This window comes from Cygnus atratus, chromosome 1 (genome assembly GCF_013377495.2).
Source record: "Cygnus atratus isolate AKBS03 ecotype Queensland, Australia chromosome 1, CAtr_DNAZoo_HiC_assembly, whole genome shotgun sequence".
Classification (NCBI taxonomy): Eukaryota; Metazoa; Chordata; class Aves; order Anseriformes; family Anatidae; genus Cygnus; species Cygnus atratus.
This window is the reverse complement of record NC_066362.1, coordinates 4268672-4294347: the sequence shown is the minus strand read 5'-3', so window position 1 is coordinate 4294347 and position 25676 is coordinate 4268672. Positions and strand designations below refer to the sequence as shown.

At 42.7% G+C, this 25676-nt stretch overlaps 1 protein-coding gene across 1 annotated transcript in view; it reads left to right on the top strand.

Moving 5' to 3' along the window:
* SFMBT2 (Scm like with four mbt domains 2) overlaps positions 1 to 25676 on the top strand; it is a 110396-nt gene that overhangs the window by 17582 nt on the left and 67138 nt on the right. Inside the window, exons 3-4 of the mRNA XM_035549394.2 lie at positions 1084 to 1178; positions 4367 to 4607. Of these exons, the coding sequence (XP_035405287.1) occupies positions 1084 to 1178; positions 4367 to 4607 (336 nt within the window). The remainder of the gene's footprint in view (positions 1 to 1083; positions 1179 to 4366; positions 4608 to 25676) is intronic.

Genomic DNA, 25676 nt, shown 5'->3' with positions numbered 1-25676 from the left:
TCCTGCTGTTTTCTTCATAAAACTGTCTGGGGAGGTTTCTTAATTCAGTTTGTCATGAGTCACTTTAATTACATCATGACCATGCTGATGAATGTTTGGGCAGGTAAGGGTCTCGCAGAGTTTGCCTGATAAATGCTTATTGCGAAGGGCTCATTGCTAGACTGTAAATATTTTTGCTCTGGGGACGAAACTGGCTTTGTGAGATTGCCTGGGAACAAAATGAAAACAATCAGATTTGGCTGATTTTCTGTAAGTGAAGGAAGATTTATTTTTAATTATTGCTGCGTGTGTTTTGGTGATAGTTTGAGGCCTCGGCTCTGCTCTGCTCGGGGTGGATGTACAAAAAGAAAGAGCAGTAAAGTCAGCTCCTCTGCCATGGGGAAGGATCATGTGTGGGGCAATGGTCTGGATGAGGGAGGAATGATACAGAACCCCAAATCTGAAATGGGACAAGGAGAAATGCAGGGAGCAGTTTTTTGAGTGGTGCAGGAGGTTTAGGGGGAAAGCAGCTGTAGCCCTGGGTGAATGGTCCCATGGGGATCTTGGCTGATGTATTGGGACAGAGGGAGGCTGAGCAGGGACAGATAGGGTGGCAGCACCGAAACTGGGGCTCCACAGCCCCAAGGGTTGGGGTGTTTGCTCTGCGGGCTGCTCAGCCAATGGAAGCAACTCCTAACTTTGTCACCAGGATGCTGCTGTAATTAACAGTCCAGGGGATCCCAAGGCTGGGCCATTACACCCTAGAGATAGTGGACAGGCAGCCAGTTCCCTTGTGGCAAAGGCACAAGTCCTTGTTGCAATATGGTGAGGTTGTTCCGCTGCTGCCATGAAAGCAGAGTGACTTCTGGTCTCACAGTGGTGGCTGCTGAAGTCCCCAAATCTGCTGGAAGTGTAGTCAGAGCCAGTCAAACCGGCTAAGCACAGATCTTTAAACAAGCTTTCTGTGTTCCCTTGTGTTGATGTTTATATCGGTTGCTACTCTCACCCTGAACTCTTTGACATAACTTTTGCCTTCTTTGGCTGTGTTTTAGGCTGCTTTCCTTTCTATTTTTTCTTTTCTTCTTTTTTTTTTCTTTTGAGCAGATGAGGGCTCCAGCATTGAGGATGCAGACTTCAACTGGGATGAGTTCCTGGAAGAAACAGGAGCCAGCGCTGCTCCCCACACCTCCTTCAAACACGTACGTGCTTCGACTGCGCCTCACGAGCATTGAGCATGTTCCCTCTTCTGGTTTTCGGGGGATTCCTGGCCAACTGAAGTGGGATCTGACCATTTGGGGCTGGATTTGGCCCTCTGAGGATGTGACAGCCTGCATGGGAACAAGGTGTCTGTGCAGCTCCTGGCCATCCAACTGGTGTTTGGTGACATCAGTTTGCCTGCACTGCCTGCCTGAGTCACAACTCAGGGCACTGTGTCATCTGCCCTGGGTTCAGATTGGTCATTGATGAAGGTTTATGTTGCTCAATAATATTCATGTTTTTATAATGTTTATAATGTACTCAGCTTTTTTTCCATTCCTCTCTTTCTCCTTTTCCTTTTTAATTTATTTCTATCCATCCCAACTCATAGAGAATGACCTCACAAGAGTGCTTTATTTCTCTGAAGGTGTCCTATCAATGCATGATTTACTGACTAGCAGGGTCACCTAGCACTAGAATCCAGCATGGCCCATAGGAAGCCATAGAATAGAATAGAATAGCCATCTTACAGCCTCCTTTCAGGAGATGCTGCCTCAGGAGTGTGGGAACCAAACGCTTGGGTAGATAACCCTCCTGGGTGCATGTGGCTTGTGCAGACATAAAGGAATCCTGAATATGCCCTGGTAGTTACAGCATGGTCTGTGCCTCTGGTCCATATTAGCAGAAGTAGTATCCAAAATCTCTGAAATTTTGACTGCTGGAGAAGATTGGAGCATGCTTTGAAGAAGGAGTCTTCAAGCAGAGCCCATCGCAGTCAAAGATCTCATTGTATGGGACCAATTTCTCCATCTGCAACCAGTTGTCTAAGCTCTTCTGTTCAGCCCACCCACGTGCTGTTCATAGCCTGCCTTTATGCAAGGATGTGGACAGAACTGAAACCGATGCACAGGTTCTTCATCATAGTCAAAGGCGTGCATGAATGCTCTGGAGGATGTGGGCATCTTAAGCAGGAAGAGAGGGCATTTAAGCTGTGATGCTCTCAGTTGCCTTAAACTGAGTCTGGTTGCTGGCAGAGACATTTTTTGAGAACTGTGTAGTTGTGCTGCAGTGAGAAGGAAGTTCCCTGAAGAATCTGTTGCTACTTTAGGATTAGTCTCCATTTTGATGACTGCCTTCATGTCATTAAGTTATCTTTGTCTTCAGGTGCCTTCTTGATTTGTTTTGAAGAAGTAAGGAGCAGCAGTGATGAAAAGCCTCTCTCTCTCCTATCAACATCTGAAAAAAAAAAATCATATAATCCTCCATTACCTATTTTGTTTCCATTTTAACAGCAGTAGAGTATTGCAGGATGAAGGACCATAATTTTCTGTACAGGAGAATTACAGGATGATGGTGAAGTTTTGTTGTAGTTTATCTTTGGTCCAGTAGCTGTCAGGAAAGAACATCTTGTCCCACCATTCTGCTCTGGGCTCTGACTCAAATACTGCATCCAGGTGGAAGTTCTGTGCTTCGTGAAGACCTTATGGATTTCTTTAGGTGTGTGGAGATGCTTGTCTCATCCTGCTGATTGTGGAGTCCCACACCTGGGACTGTTGATGTGATACAAGTTAGCTCTGAGAATTGTCCTTAGCATCTATGCTTCACAGTCTGGAACTTCGTCCTCCAAAAAATTGGGTTGGCTAGGGACTAGAAGGCCCTCAGAGAAACTAGGTTATCTGTCTGTTTCATCCCCAGTTTGTGTCACAAAGTCTCTTACCTCTAGAATACTGCTTTGGTCCTTAATCATGGTGAGAGCAAGGAGAGAAACCACAAATGCCCATGTATCCTGGATTATTCTTGAGGACCCTTGACATCACAAGAGCTAAGATCCTGTCTTATGACTAAACTAGTAAATGTCACACATTTTCCTCAATCTTAGATGATCTCCAGAGGTCCCTTGCAACCTCAGCTGTTCTGACTCAGGCATTGATGCTGATGGAAGTGCCTGCACAACTAAAGGCATGTGGAGTGTTATAACCCGCAAATAATGTATGGCTTTGGCTGGCCACCACTTGTGTCGTAAACTGGAGTGGGGTGAGTGAGGCAGTGCTAGATATTCCAGAGGAGCTCTTTTATTTTTTTTCTGCAGCTTGGCAACCTGAAGTATGAGTCTGCAGGTGGCTATGTAAACTGTAATACATTTATCTCTGTGAGCAGAAGAGGCATTTTAACCTGTCATGTAAATGAGAACTAAATCAGAGACAGGCTTAAACCAGATTTAAAAATCTCTCTGGTTTCAGTAGGAGATAATGTACTTAGAAACCTTTAAGAAGCCGTCCTTAAGCATCTCATAGGGAGTCACAGGCTCCATTTTGGGTGGACTTCTGAAGACAAAGCTGGCATTGCAAACAGTGGACCGGCATCTACCTCTTCTGTACCAACAGCAGCTCGAGACACCCCACTGGTCCTTGGAAGATTGATTGCGATGTGCCCATAGCAGTCCCTGCAGGGTCCTAGAAGAGATGCACTGGCGCCTCCAGTATCCGTGGGCAAGTTACTTGTGACCTGTCACTGCTGAGATGAATGGAACTGACCTCTCCATCAGATGGCAGGACGGTGACGCCAAGCCCTTTGCTTCTTTCAGCCATGGATCCTACCTTCTTTACCAGGGTGCTGGGAGAGTGAATTGGTTGTGCTTTGAGCTGCTGGGGATGGTTTTAGTGGAAATGCTCTCCTTAGTCTGCTTGGCGCAGCATTCAGCCCTTGATGCTTGTCATACCTCAAGAGGTGCCTCAGTGTTGTTACATGACTAATTATTGTAGCTGGACCTAACTCCCAGAGGTGCTCAGTGCCTGCCTGTTCTACCGTACATGCATCGTGTGATTTGCCTGACAGAGCTGTGGGGTGGGAAATGGAACCTCACTAGGGTTACCCACCTTTTTCCCAGGCATTAGAAAGATTGATCATGCTAAGACAGCTACCAGCCCTCTCCTAAATGTGGTGCACCTGAGGTTGCCACTGCTGGTGGGCCCCTTTGGAGTACATGGGACCTTTCATGATGTGGTATGTACTAGTGAAGTAGGTGTGATCCTGCCCAGACTGGGAAGGAGGTGGTTGTATTAAGGAGCCCAATCAACTGATGTCCTAGTCCCAGATCTGCTCTTTAGTGGCAATGTTGGCTTGCTTAGACAGACAGGGAGTCTTCCTGCAAAGAAGGAAAAGTAACACCATGCCTTTCTCATTCTGTAAGGTTGAAATCAGCCTTCAAAGCAGTTTCCAACCAGGGATGAAATTAGAAGTGGCCAACAAGAGCAATCCGGACACGTACTGGGTGGCTACGATCATTACAACATGTGGACAGCTCTTGCTGCTTCGTTACTGCGGCTATGGAGATGACCGCAGGGCGGATTTCTGGTGTGACGTAATGACAGCAGACCTTCACCCCGTTGGCTGGTGTACGCAGAATAATAAGGTCCTGATGCCTCCGGATGGTGAGTTCTGTGTGTTTTGCTAGAGCTGTGCTGATGGTTAGTCTCCAGACTTCCAGTCAATGTGGAACAAGTGCTCCAGGTGCTTGTTGGGTGGTGTTGGGGTGGTGTTGAGTGATGCAACACCAACAACTGATGTTGGGTGATGCAATTCCACTTAAGTTGTTGTACGGCAGTTCATGGCCATGCCTCCATAGGTCAGTGGGTAATTCAATTTGCCAGTCGGTCTCCAGGTGAGGAGTTTTTGTCATGCTGGTAAGAACAGAAGAAGCTTCTGGACGAGGTTGTCTTAACAAAGAAATGCATTGCTAAATTGCCAAGCCATGACTTTAAGTGAGAGCCAAAAATTGTCCTGTACTTGAAGAAAGGAAGGACCAAATTCAGGGTGAGGACAAACTAGAATTAACAAGATATTTGGGTGTAACCAAAATCAGAAGTTGGCTGTGCACTCAAATATTTTGCCCTGGAAGTTTAAAGCCTTCTATTACCAGATTCTTGCAGCTTTTAATTCCGATGGTAGATATACATCAATAAAGATAGCAAAATTTGGTCATCATAAATGAGGATGTGTCCTGATTCTCTGCTCTTTGGTGCACAAAAGCTGAACACCAGAGCTGTAAATCCCATGTGGAACAGTTTTTTAATAATACGTTTGATCCTCAATGTTTAAGAAAAATAATGTGGTGGGTTTATTTGTTTGTTCATTTTTGCTGTGGACAGCAACAAAACAGCTGTGTATTCTTACCACTGCGTAGCTCCAAGCAGAGGCATTCTTGTCACTGTTGCTCATATGTATTCCCTCTGTACATCCAGTTTATTCTGGGCTAGGGGAAGAAGAGATGAATGTTTAGCCTCTGGCTTGTGAATGTGTTTGAGAAAAGTCTCGTTTAAGAATTCTGTCTGCTGAAGTCATTCTTCTACTTGCTGTTCACACGACCGTTGAAAAAGTATATGTGCCATTTGTGTGTCATGCCTGACTTCTGGTGTAGCTGTTGCTTCAATTCCTCTGGAAGTGAGCTGTAGTCTATGGATTAGAGCAGAAACAGGCTCATTCCTGCCTTGCATATGCTGAACTCTGAGCTAAACTGTTATCTTTTTGTTTGGATCTGACTGCCTTTTGAATAAACAGAAAATTGATTGTTTAAAAAACAACAGCAACAGCAACAAAAAACGTTAAATATGTCGGAGAAATCTGTTGGCTTAGGAATAAGTCAAATGATGTAAGAGGGGTTAATTTTTTAATTTTATTAGTGTCTTAAACTGCCTTTTATTATGTGGATTATAATCAATGTTACCAGAAGGGTGTACAATGCCATAAACTAAATCTCAAAATGCCATGGTCAAGGGGTAAAAGATTTTATCGACTGCTGTAATAGTAAATAATGGTTGTTTCGTAACTGGAGGCATACTGCTTTTCATGGAAATGTTAGAGTCTGCTCTTTGGGTTGTGGCTACTTCATGTAAACCGTTTTGCTTGAGTGACTGCAAATGTGGAGTGCGTCATGGCTCCTTTCTCCTATGTCCAGGTGATGTAACTGTAGGCCAGAGTATTAAATCTGGGAAACTTTCCTGCTTTTTGGGTGTGTGTTTTCTGGTTTGTTGTTTGTTTTGTTTTGTTTTTCCCTCACCATAAGATGTAAGCATTTAAGAGCTTGAGTTGTATTTTGAAATGAGACATCTAAAACATCCCGGAACATCTGAGCCTTCAGGACTTCTCTCAGTTGGAAAAGAGGGAGGTCCTAAATGCGTTCATAAATCACAGAGCTCCTCTGGGTGTTTGCTTATGGGGCTTGGCCTGTGGTCAAGGGTGGGCTTTGAAAAGACTGTAGCTCCCGTGGGGACACTACAAGGTGGAGGGTGTGTTTTCAGGAGTGCATCTCGTCCGCTGTAGGGAGACCTGAGCTCTGACCTGCTTTGGAAAGTAGCTTTTGAGTACTGGACTTCATTCTATGCAGATGTCTGAAGTTTGTCCTGTGCTTAATTGTTTTGCTGATCAATGACTGTATCTTAATGAGCTGAACTACACTACAGTCCTGAGAGTTTTATCTGGTGAAACCTGCAGGATGAGAACTTGCATTGATACAAAAGAAACTGTCATTCCCAATAAACTCCGCAGAGGTTTTCTGCCATTTTAGCATTGCACACCACTTTGTTGTCAAACCTTTTGAAGAAATAAAAGCCAGCTCTGAATTGCGTGGCCTTGTTTTCTAGGGGCCCAGTTCTGCACATATCGATCACAATGAGGGTATTTGTTGGCAAGACCATGCAAACAGAATGGGCAGGGCCAGTTACCTGTTGTTACAATTTGTTTTTAATCAGGAGCCAAAGGCATATCTGCCAAGAAGGAGTTGCTTAGCGGGCAAAATACTATCAGTGGTACACTGCTTTGTTTCTGCTTAGGAACCAGATAGGACTGATCAGTGCAAATCTTGTAAATGTGATGCCAGACAACACTGGTACAAGTGATAGGGTGGAGAATTTCAATAGATGGAAGAGAGATGGAAAAAAAATGGGCTGATTCAGTTTACCAAATCAATAGAGCTTGATTTAATGTTCAGCACATACAGAGCTTTTAAGGGGCAGCTGCCAAATAATTATTGTTTATGATCCTGATAGAAGGAAGTCATTTAATTTACACACTGTTACATTATTATTTATTGGGTGACGTTAGTTTTGCATCATGGTGCCTGCAAGGATAATGTCAAGTCATGTTATGTCCTCCCCTGACATTATGGTATAATGCACTAAAATAGGACTGAGGCCCAGATGCTTCAGTTTGTAATAAAATGTATTGGCATATCAAAGGACGGTGTGAGTGTGCATGTGCCTGCAAGCTTCACCCTCCATCCCCCTTCCCTGCAGGAAATCAAAGGAGTAAAATTGTAGTTACTTCAAGCTTTGCCATTAATTATATTTTTCTCATTACAAATCGGTGTGTAATTTGAATTGCAAACTCAACTATCCTGGCAGAATAGATCTGTTTACCATTCAAAGCAAAATGAAAATTATTTAAATTAGTTAATATAGAACTCATTTGAATGAATTGGATGTTTATTCATGAACTAGCTGAGGCAAGTGTGAAGCTGTCCTTATGGTCTGTAGCTTTGGCACTGATCAGCTCTAAAGTCACGTCCTGGGACAGAGATTTCTTTTTTATTTCATATTAACCATGGGGTAGACCAGTGGGGTAGGTACTGCCTGATGTAGTTGAGTCTGAATTTTTCATCCTTTCTGGGAGGTCCCTTCAGTAACTATAATTCATTCGAGGAAGAGTGACGTTCTTCAGAGTTTGTTGACAGTTGCAGGAGTGTGGTGGCAGGGTGAGATTTGGCTTCTGCACCGTAGATGCGGGATGTAAAGTACACCTTCCATTGCTTAGTTAAAATTGCCCCATTATACTGGCCTGCATGGAAGCAGAGACAGCTCCTTCATTGCTTCGTGTGTTTTACCAAGCTCCGTCCTCCTCCTCAGTACAGAGCTGATGCGGTTGTTGTTTCATATCCTTCATCCCTTGGGATCTCTTACTCGCTGAGCATTAAAAATTTAAGTCTATGTAAACTTTCCCTTACTCGTAATTCCCTTAACAGAGAAAGGAAGAGGTCTCTCGCCTCCTTTAGCCTGTTATTTCCATGTGCTGTTTTCCTTTGTTGATGACAGTTGGGTTCATGAACACATTTACCATCGGGTAGAAGAGCAGTGTGGAGAACCTGACAAGCGTAGTAGCTAAATTATGCATTGTGAAACACGCAGAGAGCAGGAACGTCTTTTGATTGACACTTGGGTGTTTTTGTACAGATTGCAGGTTTACAGCTGAGCCAACAGAGCCGAATCTCTCCTTGCACTATCTTAATGCGTTCTGGGATGCACTAAAAACACTGGATGACAAGATTATTGTATACACATGTAATTGCTGCAGTGGTTTTGCTTTAGCGTTATTGACAGATGGAAATTCAAATGGGGCATTTCGGAGTGTGGATCCGCATGGTGATCTCCGGTCTGCTCGCAGTGTAAACCAGGAGGCAGAGGAGGCTGGAGATGTAAAGGAATACAACAGGGAGAGAACCAGGTCTATATGCTGGTTTTACAATGAACTGGTGCAGATGGGAAAACCTCATCTAGCCATGGAGTTGGAGATCACAACGATCGATTGTACTGTGTAGGAAAGCAGACTCTACTTCTCTATTACACCAATATAAGGAGAATTAAAACTCAAAGGCCTGATCCTGGGATGTAATGAATCCTTCTTGCATGGTGCTGAGCTCCACCAGGCAAAATATGCCAGGAATTGCTGAACATGAAGCATTTTGCCTGCCCTCTGTGAAGGTAAATACCACCATTTGGTCACTCTCTGAAGTAGGTGTTTGTACGTTGCTCAGGTCAGGTTAACTTTTATGTTAGATTGAGGTGAAAGGAGGAGAATGTCACTCAGATTTCAAGTGCTGGGTTGGATTGTGGGCAGGGTATAGATTAAAAATTAGATAAAACTTTTGTGACACACAAAACTGGGTTGCCTTCTAAAGACAACTGTATTCCCATTTAGGTTGACATTTCTCACTGTGACATGTAGTCTACCTCAGTCCTGCTGTGGACTGATAGAGAGGTCTAATTACAGATTCCAGGTTTCAAATGAGAATCTTAATAGTCATTTCTTTTTTTTAGTCATTATCCGAGTCTATCAAAGAGCTAAACCTTGCTCTTTGAGATCTTTGGCGTGAGCAAGGGGAGAAGTGGATCTGTTTGGCCATGGTAGTACTCATGGCACGAGGCCTCACTGGCTTCTGCACAGTCAGAAGATGATCTGTGGTATTGCACAGTACATTTGTGTGCAACATGTGGGCTAGATGAATACATAGATTAAAGAAATAAATTAAGTCTGAGCCAGTTTTCCCATTTTGTTAGAGTTCAAGTGAAATAATCGATGGATGTAATGGTTAGAACAGACACCAGGTTTGGGATACAATGGAAAATAATGAAATTGAGACAAAATGGGGCACAGGGCATGGGAAGAAGAGCAAGGGGAGATGGTGAGGTAGGAAAAGAGAGAAGAACAAGCTTTGAGTAGTCAGTTTGTGTTCAGAGGGTAGATATGGTTTCATTCAAGAAGCCCTACGGGCACCGAAGGCTTTTCTTGGGGACACTGCTGAGGCTGGTGGGTGGTGGTGGAGATGTGGCCCTGTCACTTGCCTTTCAACCCCATTCTTGGACATCACTTGTGTTCAGAAAGCTTGTCCACAGGGTTCTTCAGGGTGACAGAGGTAACATTTCTGCAAATAGGTTCAGGCCTTCAGAGCTGTTCTCAGAAAAGGCGATCATGGATGTTTTTTTAAATTAAAGCCAACTTTCCCCTGGTAATCTCATCCCAGAGGAAATAAAACTTAGACTATGCCTGCAGCTCAGTGATTATAGTGCAAGTAGAGGGATCAGATGGGCAGGGCGGACTTCCTTTATCTTTCTGAGGAGTTGGCTCGCCTCCTCTGACTTATCTGAGATGAGTTTGCTTTTCAACTGGTATAATTGAGAGCAGATCTGGCTCTGCTTTACCTCTTTCACTGAAGGCTCACCTGAAATATTACTTCCTAAGAGCTCGAGGCTGGAGAAAATCAGTAGGCATTCACTGGGCTTATGCTGTTTTACATCTGCTAAGAACCGGGCCCTCGAGCCAAGTGAAATGAAACTCGGAAATCTTCTTTGGCAGGTTGTACTGTGAAAGACTGGATATTTCTAAAGTAGTATATAGATTTTAAAAAAATCTTGCTTAATCTTTATCCTCTTATTCCATCAAAACCAAATTTAGACTAACCTAATGCAAATAGATTGCAGGATTTCTTTCTTTTAAACACTGCAAATGACTCCTAGTGCAGTGTTTTATGTGCTTTTCAAGTCAACTTTAGCAGAGTATTAATTATGCAGGGGTGACGTTAGCATAAATAACTAGTCAGCAAATAAATGTCAATTAAATATTCTATTAGCATAGTAGGCAGCTTTATGCATTGGCATAGAACATTTAGCAGATCATACTTAACGACCATGTAAAAAAATAGCATTTTTTTTTCTTTGCTCTCTTAATGATGGCAGAAGGGAGGAGAGAAAGGGAGGTAAATATAATGCTAGCCTTGGCTGAAGAGCTTCGGGTGTTTGGGCTGAAATTTACCCTAGTGGGAGGGTGTCAGTTGCCTCCGTTGTCTCTTGGGAGCTTGCAGCAGCTGGAGAGCACTGGAGCGCATCCTGGCTCGGCATCTCCCCGCTGGCCCCACGCAGCCCCTTGCATTCTGGCTCCTGAGAAGAAAATATTTTCATTACAGCACCCACGGGAGTTTTTTCTTCCCTTCCTTGACAAGAGTCAGATGGCTCAGTCTGGGGTGTGAAAATTCAAGAGTTAGCCCATTTCTCGTGCGGTGTCAGGATGATGTTGTCTTGATCTCAAAAATAGTCTTTTTGCTACTGTGTGGAGCTGCAAATCTTTTACACGTGGTGTTGGCTTTAGTTACTTTCGAGACACTTCATATTGCCAAATGAGGCTGTTCTGGGGTAAACCAAGTGTAATAGGCCCCCGTGTGTCTTTTGGGAACGTAAGTAATCATTGAGCTACTGTGCAAATGTGGCACACCATGGTCAGTGGGACAGGCCCTGCAAAACATTTGAGTTGTTGATTTCATTAAATGTAGGGTTTCTGAGCATCTCCAGATCTACTGGGCTGGAGTCAACTTTTTTTTTTTTTTAATATATTATTATTTGATTATTTGGAGTCAACCTTTTTATTATTATTTGATTTTCCTTTTAATATGATTTTTCAGGTCTAGAGGCAGAGTTGCAGAGAACCTTATAGGGATTAAGTGCAGGCTGGTTTGTAAGGTGAGCTTGGGAGTAAATGATTTACCCTGGTATTTCTGCTGTGAGACTTGGACAAAGAAACACTGAGTGGGAAATGAGGTGTGTGCTGCTCTGGCCTTAGCTTTGGGCTGTGGTGATGCAGGCTATTGAGGGGGAAAAATAACTATTTGATTAAGCATATATTATTTTGTTTCAAGTTTTTGGGGAGTGTGGTGAAGGTGGTCCTAAGGGAAGACACCTCCTGTGAGGCTCCCAGCCTTGGCTCTGCAGTGCCCCTGTGGTTTAGGTGTGTGTAGGTGGGGTGCTGTCAGGCTCTCTGCAGAGAGGAATGTTTCTCCTAGGGTGAAACCCCATCAACTGAGGTCACTGTTTTTACTTCTCTATTGAGTTTTTGGTCAAACTGACTTAGAAGAGGTGGGTTTTCTTCCTTTACAAAAAGCCTTTGCTTTCTTCTCCTCAATATTTTCCTTTGGAAGAAGTCACTGTTTCCCCCTCCTCCCAAAATATCAGAACAGCTGTTTCTGGGCTTAAATGCCCCAAATGTTGTTCTGAACTGCAGCAGTGCCTTACGGGGTTTGTACGTGGGAGTTGGTCCCTCCTTGCCCTTTTGCCTTGGCTAGACTCTAGGCCTCAGGAGTCTAGGCCACTAGGCCTCTCCTTGTGACGGCAATCTGCGATGAATTCTCCTCCATGCCCCATGAGATGCTGTTGTGCTTGGGGAATCCAGGCCCTGCTGAGGATCAGGCACTTGAAAACCCAAGGCACAGGAGGTGGTTTAGGTTTCCAGCAAAAATAAAAAAAGACAAAGATGGTACATGAAGGAGGCTCTGGTTATTAAAGGCAAGAAAAGAACACACTTTAATCAAAACCTAATTTTCCAGCAAGAAGCTGTTTCAGCAGAAACACTTCCAGCAGGCCTAGTTTCCAGGGACAACGAGGTGTGCTTATGTTGCATTTATATTTATTTATTCTCACAAACAAATGGAGTAAGGGAAATGGGAGCAGGCCTGACCAGGCAGCTCATGGTCCAACAAGGCAGGGATGCATGCAGTGGCCACTAGACCTGCACAGGACCCTGCAGTGTACCCAAAGTGCCTGCTCTGCATCCATTTTGGGGTGCTTTTTTATTGTTTAGGATTTTATGGGAAAAATAGGCCTGGCCTACACCGAGGCTAAGTATCAGTGCAATTTCTTAGAGGTGAGTTTTATTAATGCAATTATCCCTGCACAGTCCTAATGCAAATCCTGGATTTTTGCACACTTATGAATGTAAGGCACTCTTATTTGGATTTCTAAATGTAGCCTATTCTCATTCCTGTGCTGCACTGAGATGTACAGTTGGTAAAACTACAGTAAAATGATATTACATCGCTTTACCGCTAACATTGAGGATACTATGGCACTGTTTGTCCTTGTGTGTTATTAGCCCAACTCGGAGCATGGGTTTAATCTGCAGGTTGGCTGGCAGCCGAGGAAGGGTTCGAGGAGGGGATCCACTGATGGAGTGAGATTTGATAACAAATGACTCAGACACACTGATGCTGAAATGAATGCACTTTCTGACTCCTCTTCTCTTGTTTAGGTGGACTTTCTGTCCCAGGACAGTAAGGGTCTGGGAGAGAGAAAAGGGGAATATCCTTCTTTGCAGTGTCCTCATGCTTAATGCAAAATAAATGGTGTTTTTTGCAGGTGCTTTCTGCCTGACTAGTGAGTGAGTTTGTCAGGCAATCCCTACACAGCTTTGTGTCCTTCCTCAGCAATTTCCTGATCAACCTGTCACCTGCCTGATGCTGAACTGGGCAAGCTTCACCCCTGCTTCACCCCTCCTTGCATCTAAAACTGTGCACGCATCTCCTGGAAGGGGAATTTCTGAGCATGTGTCTCTTAGCTGACCTGACTTCTATTTCCTTCTCTTAATGTGGGTGCAATAAATCAGTAGGGTGGTTTGCCGCCTGTAGCGGTCCCTTTTGGGTGGCACAGGGAAGACTGAATTATTTTAACTGCCGCTACCCTGTTACAATTCAAGAAGCAGTGCCTTGTGTACAAGCAACAGTGGAGCTGAGGGGTGTGCTTACTGCAATGAAAACTGAAAGCCTGATCCTTTCATAAACAGTCTGGAGGGGGATGGATTGGGGGGGGGTGGGTGGGGGGAAGAAAAGCAGTGTTTTTCTTGAACTTCGACAAGTTATAAATATATCCCGAGTGAAACTGATAGTGTGGAGCTTTATGAAAGATTTAATGAATAAATATTTCATGCCCACATGGTGCGTCTTCAGTAACACACGCTGCTGGTAAAAAGCAATAAACAAAGAACCTCCTTCAGGGTTTGTTTGGGCTTTCAAATTAAACTAATTTAATCAACTTTTTCAGTCAAGCTTGATATTAGTTCCTTTCTGTACACAGCACTGTACTTGGATCTGCTTGTTTTCTCCTGTAACCTGTTTTCCTGTTGGGAAGGTGTTTGAATATCAAAGAATGATTCCTTTCATCCCGCCACTGTGGTGTGTGTCTGGGTTTTCAAGGCAGAGAGCACAGTCTGACTTTCTCCCTGTCCTACAGCTTGAGGAATCAGCCGTCCTCCACAACTGTGGTTGTCAGGGTTAGAGGTCCCCCTGGTGAAGTTTTCATTTTCCAGCAGGGAGGTCGCTTGAGCACGGTACTTATTTCTGAATGCAAGCAGGTAGGCATCGTTTGGGTATTGGGAGCCTTTATCATCCAGTTTGCTGCTTGAAGATCCAGATTTAGCCGTGCATGCTCTGGAGACTGGCTCCATGTGGGCAGCAAGGCTTGCATGCGTCTGCATTGGGTTTATTGCTGCACAGATTTATGCAGAGATTGAAATGCTTTTCCAGCTCAGGCTATTGGCGAAGCTGGGTCTCAGGCATGCTGGTGCTGCTGCTTTATTGGGTGACTGTTACAACAAGTGGCCAGGAGGAGAGAAGGTTATATATTAGCACTGTGCTCCACGTCTTTGAAATACTTTAAAAAATAAAATAAGATCCATAGAGAGCTGTTTTTTCCTTGAAAAGAGCAGCGCAGCAGATAATCGATTCTTTCACAGCTGGCCCATGCAAATAAAGAGCAAGCAAGGCACAGTAGGGAGGCAAAAGCAAGGGTGCTCAGAAGAGTAGAGCTGACTTTGAGAAGACATCTGTGGACATAGCTGCTCAGTCAGTTGCGGATTTGCTCAGACTTGGACACTGTCATGCACCTTCATGTGGGGTGCTGGGGTTTTTTGTGTAGTCTAATGCAGGTGCATGTAACGGGACACTTCTCAGATTCTTTTCCCACAAGAAAATGCTTTTTGTTATTGTTGTTGTTCACATCCACTGATCTGGAATCAATTTTTTTTAGTGGGCAGCATCAAGAACTGGAATTTTTCCCTTGGGGTTGGATGGAGTAGATTCCCATGAAGCGTGTGCCAAACTCTGGGTCATGGCAAAAAAGGGGTTGTGTTAGAAACTTTGGAGGAAGCTCTGATTGTCCAAACCCATGTAGACCTATACTATTATTTTTATTTTTAATATTATTTAGGGAAATTGTTAGATTGTGTTTATCTAGATCATGATTAGATCTAGATTATCTAGTTGCACCTTTTGCTAAGACTGATGGCTTCCTGCAGCAGCACTGAGGCAGTTGGCTGATGGTTGACTGAATATTTCAATAGCTGACTGATCTATCTGGAAGTGTTGACAGCACCAAATTCTGCTGTGGCTCCCGACTTCCTGCACGGAAAGCATGTTTGGATGGGACTCGAGCGCCATTCAGGATGCTCAGAGGGCTTGAGATAAGTAGTTGGATCCTGTGGCTTTGCCTTCTGCTGCTCACAATTCTGGTCACAGTCTGTGGGATAACGCTGCAGCCGCTGCTGTGACTAAACCATTGGTTCTGCACCTGACATTTAGTGTGAGTTGTGCTGGAGGAACAAAGATACAGGGGGAAAAGAGTAATTGCAGCATGACTCTGAATGAGAAACTGTATTTCCAAGGAAATATATTGGAGGAAAAGGTTGTGAGCAGACATCAGGCTTCTCTGTGAGCAGAGATCTCCTGAGTGGCCTTTTTTATTTTAGCAACAAGTAAAATGGGGTGGATTTTTGGAAGATACTTTTGAGGCCATGTCAGCTAAAATATCCCGTTGATTGTTGCAAAAATAACAACCATTCGATCCATTGCACAAAACAGCAAAATCCTCCCCCCAAGACACTTAAGTTTCAAGGGATGGAAGCATGTAAATTATTTTACAATTAAGGTCCCAATGGGGCTCCTAAATAAAAGTTTGGTTGAGGAGACAGTCGGTTTTAGAAGTACTGGGCTTTCATGTTGAGCCACTGTTTGACGTCACCCCACTATTTGCTGCAAACCATATGAATACAGAAGAAAATGTAGAATGGCTGAGAATCTGTTCACTGCCAAACAGCTCTTTTTGTAGATGTGTTGAGTTGTCATTGAAGAGATTGAAACGTCCTTATTCAAGCAGGGGTCCCTGAGGTGTGTGCCTCGCTCATGACTGTGTAGATTTCCACACCTGGAACATCCAGCAGTGTCTTTTTTGGGTTGTTCTCCCCGTGTCACACACATCCTGGTATGTGAGCTCTGAAGCTGTTGAGCTAGAAGCCCTGAAACCATAGAAAAGTGCAAAAATTGACCCTGAAAGCATAACAGTGCTTAACAAAGCACTCTTCTTTGGCATGGTCAACCTAATTAATGTCCAGATAAATGGGATTTTATAAAGTGTTCTTTAAAAATAATAATTGAGAGAGTCTAAATGGCTATTCTTGGTAATTGCTTTTAATTTCCCTTCTCCAGTCTCCCATAACTTCCCCCAGAGGAATTTTGGAGTGAAAATGCCACCTCAACTGGAAGACTAAGCTTAGGTAGTTAATGTGGCGATGTAATCATCAACAGACCTTAATTGCAAGTGGAGACATCTGTGGAGACTTAAAAATAAGCAAACAAGCAGACAAAAAACCACAACCAAGCAATCATTTATAGTGTAAGCATGGCACAGTTTTTGGCCTTTTTATCAGGGAAGGAGGTGACTTTCTGTAGTAGCTGGGAAGGGTAAATAGCACAAGGGACCTGATCTGGAGCACACAGCAGTCAGCATACACATTCCTTCAGTGAACCCTTTTTTGATCAGGTTGAAGATTAAATTATGTCTGTTGTAGCTGAGTGGACTTCGGGGGATTTTCTGGGCTTGTTTAGGGCAAGGACAAACCAATGTGTCCAGTGTTATGTCTTCAGCAGAGCATCCCTTCCTACGCTAGGCTAGCGGCACCTCCAAGGTCGCTCATGAGGAGCATGCATTTAGCAAGCCTGGGAGGCTGCTAGGAGCAGATGCAAGCGGCAGCGTGATCCCGAGCCAGCTGTGACTTGCTCTTGATTTTTCTCTCATTACACATGGTAATGCGGGCTCCTAGTCATGACGGAAGGGGCTCGCTTCCCGAAGCAGACCATATGCTCCTGGAGCCCGTGCAGGTAGCTGTTAGGCAGTGCAGAGATGAAGTGATGGTCCTATAAAGCATTTTCCTGGTGAGAATTAAAAAGCAGTTCCTCCAACTCAGAATACAAATTCTGGCTCAATTTTGGCCCTGTTGCATGACATTGGAAAGCTTTTTATATGAATTCCCAGTTATTTTATGTGTCTGGGACAAATCTGACCCTGTTGCATAAAATTGAAAAGCTTTTTCTTTTTGAATTCCCAGTTATTTTATGCGTTTGTGTGTTTTCATTCCTGTTTGATTTTGATCACAATAGGAAAAAAGAAAAAAAACACAACAACCAAATTGGCTTAAGGATGTGCTACAACACTTCTTGACTGGTATTTTGTTGATGCAAGGCAGAGCATCCACCTCCTGTGTTTGTAGTGAAAAACAACACTTTTTCCCACACTGTCACTGTTGAGAATGGATAAAAAAAATGTGGGAAGTTCAGCTTTTTATGCCTGTGACATAAAAATGCAGCTGCTTCCCAACCTGCTGGAGTTAATACAGAAGGTGTATCCAGAGAAAACTTTGCCAAACCCAGGGAAACATTCTGCTATGTACTGTATGAGTTTTAATGAAGAGGCTCTGCTGTGATGAACCTGGAGCCTGAAGAGGCAAGAAGAAAATCCTGCAATTCTCCCATGCTTTGCAGCCCTGGCAAGGTGACCAAGCAATTCCTGGCAGCGTGACAGATCCGTGCCCTGGGCATTTGGGCAGTGAAAATGGCTCTTACATAGAGACTTGTTTTGCTTTGAGCTGTTCGCTGTTGACCTTGAACTTGTCAGCCTTGACATCAGCAGGTGGCTCTGTTTAGAAGCCCTTTTACCCCGTAAAGCACCTACAATATTTGTTCAGGAACAAAGAAGGCAAAAATACTCTGATGAAGCTTTGTATACTGAAGATGAGATTAAGAGCTCACAAATGAGTTTAGTGAGCCACAGCTCTGCACTGAGATTTAGGAGTCTTTGGTGTACTGGGGAAGGCACTTGGGTTCATCAGAGCACTGTCACATCCAGTCTTTGCATCCCATAATGATGGAGTTGCTAAAGTGCTAAAACTCAAAGAGGTTTGGAACATTGTAGAGAAGCTGCTTCCATTTCAAATCCTGCAACATGCAGTTAATTGCATTTCAGGTAATACCTTGTGAAATACTCTATGTTGATCTCCAATTCAGATCTAAACTCTTTAAAGTTAGGGATTTTTTTTGATCCTGGGATTTACAGTTCAAGCCCTTTTCTAGTTTCGGGTGAGGAAAACACATGTTTAGCAAGCACAAAATGAGTCTTGATGGAGTATTTCTTTGGTGTTGCAATGATGATTATGAATTTACATCTTGTGCATAGGATGTTAAGCACCTCACAGGGCCTGGCTGTGCTCAGACCATACCATTAGTTTCAGGAAGGATGAATGTTCATAAGGACCTCCAGGGTCTGATTTGTGGTGCTTACGTCACGCAGCTGAGAGGCTCCAAAGTGATTAAATAGGATTTGATCATTAGAAGCAGGCAATACAATTCCAATTAATTTCAGAATGAGCTGCAAATGCTAAATTCAATTTTTTTTAACACATGTTTATACCTCATAGGGTGTCAGAAGGTGAAATCATGGTGAATGAGGTTTGTCAGCTATTTCTTTGGTAATTTGGGAAAGTACTGGCTAACTCTTGGGTTGTGGGGAAGGTTGGATTTCAGTTGCGGCCCATGCTCTGACCATGAGCGGTGAGATTGTTGGAGAGAACTGTAAGCAAATCCTTAAATTTGATCTAGTGTATCCTGGTTTGCTGTTTGTACCTTGTAGCACTGCTCCTCACCAACTCAAACACCATGGCACTGGCCTCCTGCCTGAGTCCAGCCAATATTTTCCACGAAGATGTCTCTCTGCCTGTTCTCTCTGAGATGTTTCCATGCCTTGGGTTGGGGGTCCAGGTAAAAACAGCAATGGCTTGCTTAGAATCAGAGAATCATTCAGGTTGGAAAAGACCTCAAAAATAAACTAATCCAACCTTTAACGTAGTACTGGAGTCTACCACTAAACCATGCTACTAAGTTTTACATCTACATGTTTCTTGAAGACCTCCAGGGATGGTGACCCAACCACTTCCCTGGGCAGCCTGTTCCAATACTGCACAACCCTTTCAATAACGAAATTTTTCCTCGTATCCAATCTAAACCTCCCCTGGTGCAAATTCAGGCCGTTTCCCCTTGCATATCACTTGGAATCACTTGCTTTTAGCTTTCAAATCACTACTTGTGTCTTCATGAGAAGGCTCATTTTGAGGACTGCCACTCTGTGGCCATCCAGGCAGGAATGTTTCACCTGCACATAGCCCCAGCACCTGAAAATTTCAGGTAATGTGAGACGAGATGCTTAAATTTTAGATATGGATAAGGCAATTTTAGATATGGGTGAGGCAAATCTAGTCTTGTAGTATCTGTTTAAAGGCAGAAAAACTGAAAGTCAAAAATGTGCTTTTGTCTGTTTTCTTGGACTCATGCATATCCCATGAATTTGCTAATAGAGAAGAAAAAATAGTCAGTCTCTTCGTAGTCTAGTGCTGTAACCAGGAAACAAAACTTGCAACCTCATTTTTTTATTGATGTTTCCCACCAAAGCTGAAAAAAGAGACGTCTAAATTACTCTTCTGTTGTGTTTTAAACAATGCAATGCATATAACAAACTGCAAGCATCATCTCCACTAATTCTCATCTTTCTGTAGCAGGTGGGAAATGAAAAAAAAAAAAAAAGCAGAATGGATTTCTTAGACATCAGGTCTCTCTCTGTATGTGCTTCTGTGTTTTGATACCTTCATTAACAGTGGATATTTGCTGTAGACTGTTGGCACTACCAGAGAAAAAGAGGTAATTGTGCAGTGAACTGGTTTGTTCTTTATGTAAGAACATTGTGCTGCTGTAAATTTGTTGCATTTTACAGAGACGTCTCCAAAGAATAGCCTTCAGAAAGTGGCTATGGGATTTGGAAGTGAGAAAAGGCACTTAGTGTGTGAGATAATTGGACAGAGCATGAAGGTGTGAGGTCAGAGCCTTGGGCACAGTATTTATATTGCAATGACATCTTGCAGAGTGGCCCGTGACTTTTAGATGTTGTAATGGTGCAGAACCCCTTTGGGGCTGGTGTTTGAGATCCCAAAGGTACAGGACATAAAAGTGCCTCATGTGACCACTTGAAAAGGAGAGCCAAGGGGACAGAGTTTGGCATCTGGGCCAGGATCAAGTGGCTCCAGACCTCCTTTCCTCCACCAGCTCCACTTTCGAGCATCAGAGAGAACTGGTGCAATGCAGCACTATGTGAGAGACGCCCGTGCTAACCCATAACAACTACTAGCATGGCTCAATGCGTGCCTGGTGCTGTGCAGAGGTGCTAATTCTGGGTGTGAAGCAAGCTGATGGCTATATTTCTGTTGGTTCTGGAGCTAGCTTGGATATGGACTGATCCCAGAATTGCTGCATTTTGCTTTGTGGATGTGCATTTCTTCACTTTCTTTATTTCTCGTCTGGAACTAATGCACAGGAAGCATATGAAGTGCTGTTTGTTGGCTTTATCAGGGTGTTGATGGGCCAGCAACGGGCATGCATGTCCTCCCCAGAGGCTGCTTAAACTTTTTAAAACAGATTTTACAAAGTGTCCGTGTATCTGTATCTACCTGAAACAGCACGTGTCTGTGTAATGATGACCAAATGCCATCTCTGTTTTTACCCAGAGGGGTTACAGCTTGAAAAAAAAATAAAAAATCTGAGAATCTGCCTACTAAGTGTGATCTTGTGCTGGGTATTTGGTGCACTTACCTGCATCTCATGTAGGTACACACATAACCCATCTCCTGCCATCTCCCTCTGAGGTCTGTGGCCTGGGCCACTTCTGAACACCTTCTTAAGGTGCTGGTTTTGGCTGGAAAACAGAGCTCTTATAATTATTGTTATTATTTTTTTTATAAGGATACAAATTGATTTTTTTTTTTAATGGGATAAGAATGGATTTCAAAATCACAATCAAAATACCAGGTTCCCCACCTCCCTGAATGCTCCCAAACTCTTGATTTGACAAGGCGTTCATTAAGACTCCTGGGTCTGAAGATTGTGAGTTTGAGCTCTCATCTCACGTGATACATCTCTTCTGTGCGTTGAGCATAGCACTTAATGCGAGTGGAGGAAAAAGTAATCAAGGAACGTGCGTGGAAGCTTGGGGTTAAGTAGAGAGAATCATGGAGTTTGGATGCTTATTTTCACAGTGAGCTGTCACCCTAATGGACACTGATACTAATGATGCAGGAACCCCCATGGTTATATGGTTTGTTCAGAGTTTTCAAATGCTGGGCTTTGCCTGGCTTTCAAAAATACCTTCAGCAGCTCTATCTGTGTGTGTACGCGAGTGAGACCATTCAAGTGAGCCATTCTGGCTTAACTTCTAATATTGTTGTTGATACCAATGAAATTTAGTTACCTTGAACCTGGAAGTGAATTGGGCAGAGAGCAGTGTTATTGCTATGCATAAAAATGTACAATCTCTGTTTAGATAAGGGAAAAGCTAAGAAAATTTGGAGAAGTAGAAACTACTAGCTTTGAGTGAAGGGGTTTCTTCACCTTTGTAGTTATACAGCAGGTTTTTTATTATTTATTTATTTAATTTTTTACATAGGTAGCCGAAAATAAACCATCCCTCTTTTACCATGTTGGATGCTATAGCAAAATCAGAATAATCAGCCTTCATTTGTGCCTGCAGATGCAAGAGCACAGATAACTGGCCCAAGTAAAAATGTTCATGTCTGGAGAAGCTTTTATGTTCCCAAGTAAATTGCCAGGCAGCTGCTTTCCCCAATTTGTGGCACTGTAATGAAGCTTTTTCCTCTTGTTTGGTACCTAACCTAGATAACAAGCTTTCAAAATTGTGTTCCAGGTGAAATTAATATAAAAGCACTTAAAAAAATGGGTTACTCATGGCAAATGCTCTAGAAAGTTGACTGCCCCATGAATACCACCCTATGGAGACTGGATGGCCATAGGTGACTTTTAGGTACATTGAGGACCATGTGAATTAACTTGTTGCATTCCTGCAAGGCTGGAGGATGGGAAGAGATGAGTTTCCCTCTCCTCTTGCTGTCTCTGGCTCTTCCTCTTCCCCAGTTCCTATTTTCCCATGGCAGAGCAGTGCTGTGTCTCAGTGGTCCTTGGCTGCACAGTGCTGCTGACATGAAGGGAAGGGCTGCGACGAGTGCAAATAGAGCTGCTAAATTTACTTCTGTTCTTTATCTACTTAATCTGATTGCAATTGATATACAATGCCACCTAGATAGAGCAGAGCTGCTTCTCATTATCAACACACTTCTCCTTACTTATTTATTTATTTATTTATTTTTTATTTTAAGCAATCCATTGCAAGGAGGATATTGACTTTAACTGAAGGGGAGTAATTAATCACAGTACTTATGAGTAAATCATTTACTGCAGCTTGCATGCAGGATGTGGAGCTGAGACCATTGTACTCAGTCAATCAAGGCAGGCTGCACGGGCTAATGGCACAGGGGTCACCGTGCTGTTGGGATTTATTAGGCAAATTTCTCTTCTGATCTTGGACAATTTAACTTGTAAGCAGAAAGCCGTAGCAGTGGGCTCTGAAGAAGAATGTGCTTGTTTCCATAACGTGTTTGCAGCTAAGGCAGCTGAACGTACTGTGTGGAAATGCCTCAGTGGTCGCTGGTGGTGACCCTCCTGCCAGCTGCTTTGTGCTGGGTGAAGTTCAACATGCTGAGCAGCCCCTTCCTTGGAGCTGCAGTGAGTTAATTACTGAAAGACCTTGGCATCATTCAAAAAAAAAACAACACCAAAAAAAACACCTTTAATGTAGTAGCATCCACTCACCCTTGCTGCACGCACACACAGTTTTCTCCCACAGCATCCACATCCTTTTCTTCTTGCACCTATTGGACACAAAGCACAGACCAAAGCAAGCTGCAAGAAATGAAAAGCAACTCCCAAACCACCTGCTGCTTTTTTATTGTTAAAAAAGTAACAGTTAATTAAGGACTAGAGAAGCCCGAGGGGAATAGTGTGTCTGTGAAGAACTAAAAGGATGTTAAGAAGTAAAGTCTAATGTGGACAATGAGACATTTTTTTCCATGTGATTTTACTTGTTTTAGCTAAGAGTGTACGTGGATCATTTCTGGACACCTTGAATGGCAAAAGGAAGAATAACAGTTGCAGTATACTGAAATTCAGTATAATTGCACAATAAGGGAATTTTTTATGGTGAGAACATAAAGCACCGAAAGTGTTCATGCCTTTTTTCATCTTTACTTCTCTTCACTTTTTCTAATCAAAGGGTGCATGTAGAATTGGGTATACAAGGATTAAAATCTGTGCATTGGCCCTTTCTTGGATCAAAATCATAAAAAGTGCCGCATGGGTGGTTTTTTAGAAATGGCGTTGGGTTGTTTGGAGTAGCCTGAAAAATGGAGCATGCCAAGGATTTTGAAGACAGCTAAAAATTATTATTATATGAAGTAGCTCATGAGGTCTAAACAAAGAAGATTAATTTGATGTTTACACATTTTCAAAGTTTTATTTATAGAAAGTAATTAGATAATTAACAGCTGTAAGAGCAAGTAGATCAATCCATAGCTTAAACCAACATCCTCCAACAGTGTACAAGAGCAGCTCATTCCATTACAGTTATCACCCTTTCATACATTAGCCTGTTATAAATGCATCAAATGGCACCACGACGTACTGCTAACTCCAGGAATATATTTTGAACATGGGTGTATTCTTTGATAGAAAGTCATTTATAATTTCCATTTTCCATGAAAATCCCCTATATAATATTTTCTTTGAAGGCTTTCCATTTTTAAGGCAGGTAGGTATATAGAAGGTGATGTCTGAGCTCTGAGGTTTATATCCCATGAAATGTATGGCTGCATCATTAGGAAATGAGATCAACAGCTTTTGATGCATGTTTTTTTTTTTTTGTCTTGGCACTATATTTTCATTTTGTGATCTGATTCAAACCACAGAACTCTGCTGGTGTGAGAACAGAAGATTGTTTGAAGTTTTAAATAAGAAAGTTGTTTGAAGGTGTCTCCAGCCACATTTGGCTTTTTTCAGGGAGCCCATGAAAGAACAAAAAATAAACAGTAATTTTTCATGGAAAATGCCACTAAGTAGCTTTTTAAATTTTATTTTATTTTATTTTGGAAATGTCTAATAGGGGATCTTGTGCTAGGCTTTGTAGGGTCCACAGCAGAGGTTGTTCCCTTCCCTGAAGGACTTGGGGATGGTTCAGAAACAGTGCAGACACAGCCTGAGCCTTTTGCTTAGGGGCACGGGGGATCCTTGAGCAGGGGCAGCACCCACATCCCCATCCCATTTCCACCTCCAGTCTGGTTCACAAGGCTGTATAGTTCAGCAAGCTGACTGAAAATGTTTAGCTTCAACCATTTTCTGTCAAAATGATCTTTTATCAAAATGGAAATATTTTGCAGGAACATGTCAGTTTTGACAAATTGTTTTGATGGGTGAAGTCTAAACAAATTGTTTCAGCATTCTACGTTGTTTTGATATGAAGACATCTCATTTCGACTCTATCATTTAGACCTTTGTAACTTAGTTCCAACATATATTTATATGTTTAGACCTTTATAACATATAAATACTGCATCAAATGTATGACAGTTTAAAAAGTATCAGATGATACATTTCTGTATTTTTGCAGTATGCTATTTACCTTTTCAAAACCTGCATGTCTTAATATTATTTGTCTATAAACTTTTGAGCATCCTGAAATACTTATTTGAGAAATTTATTATTCCTTTTCATGAAGTGATGGTGTTTTAGCTTGTTTTGTAATGGAGTGATAAGAATTTCCCAGGTCCTGTCCAGTTATAGTTCCTTTTGTTAACCAGTTTTGTTCATTCCAATCCCAGGAAGGAATTAAATTTTTAATAATAATAGTTACCACAGTGAGAGAGTTGTTGCTTAACAGATTTATTCCAAAGATTTAAAGCCATTTTATAAAGCTATTTAAGACTCTGCTCCTTGCTTCAGGTATGAAAAAAATTGAAACTCGGATGTTTAGAGGTTAATGGGGACCAGTGGGGATTCTCCAGTGGAGATGTTGGCAGGCTGCTTGTGATCCTGGGTAATTAAAAAAAATAAATTACGAACAGCATTTTTTTTTTAAAGTAAGGACAAAAATTAGCATAATTTGATGTTATTACTTGTCTTGTGCCACGTTACTGGTGGCAGAAACACAGGTCCTCTTGGATGGGCTGGTGTTAGGTTGTCCGCATGCCTACCCGACGTGTGCTCAGAAGATATGGAGAAGGATGGGCATAGGTCGTTATCTTGTTCTTTAATATATAGTATCATCGATGCCAAAGACTGTCAAAAGCTGTCCCTTATTCAAGCTTCTTGCCCAGTGGCATGGATCCTCTGCCCCTGACTGGCCACTGTGTTTGCAAGACTGGTCAAGGTGCAGGTGTGTGGTCGAATGCCACAAATTATTTTGAAGTAATTTATGTTCAAAGATCCCTTGTTGGTGGAAGTATAGTTTTGGCCTATTCTGCCTCTGTGCTTCTTATGCCTTCCTTGGAGATGAGAAGGGTAAGAATATCCATGGGATGCGTAAAGGTGTTTCGGAGGAGTAGCTTATCTAGGTGCTATAACCCAATGAGGTATTTGTGCAGCAGTTTGTTCCCTTTACTGAATGCCTCAAACTTCAAATTCCTGAGTCTTGCTCATGCCA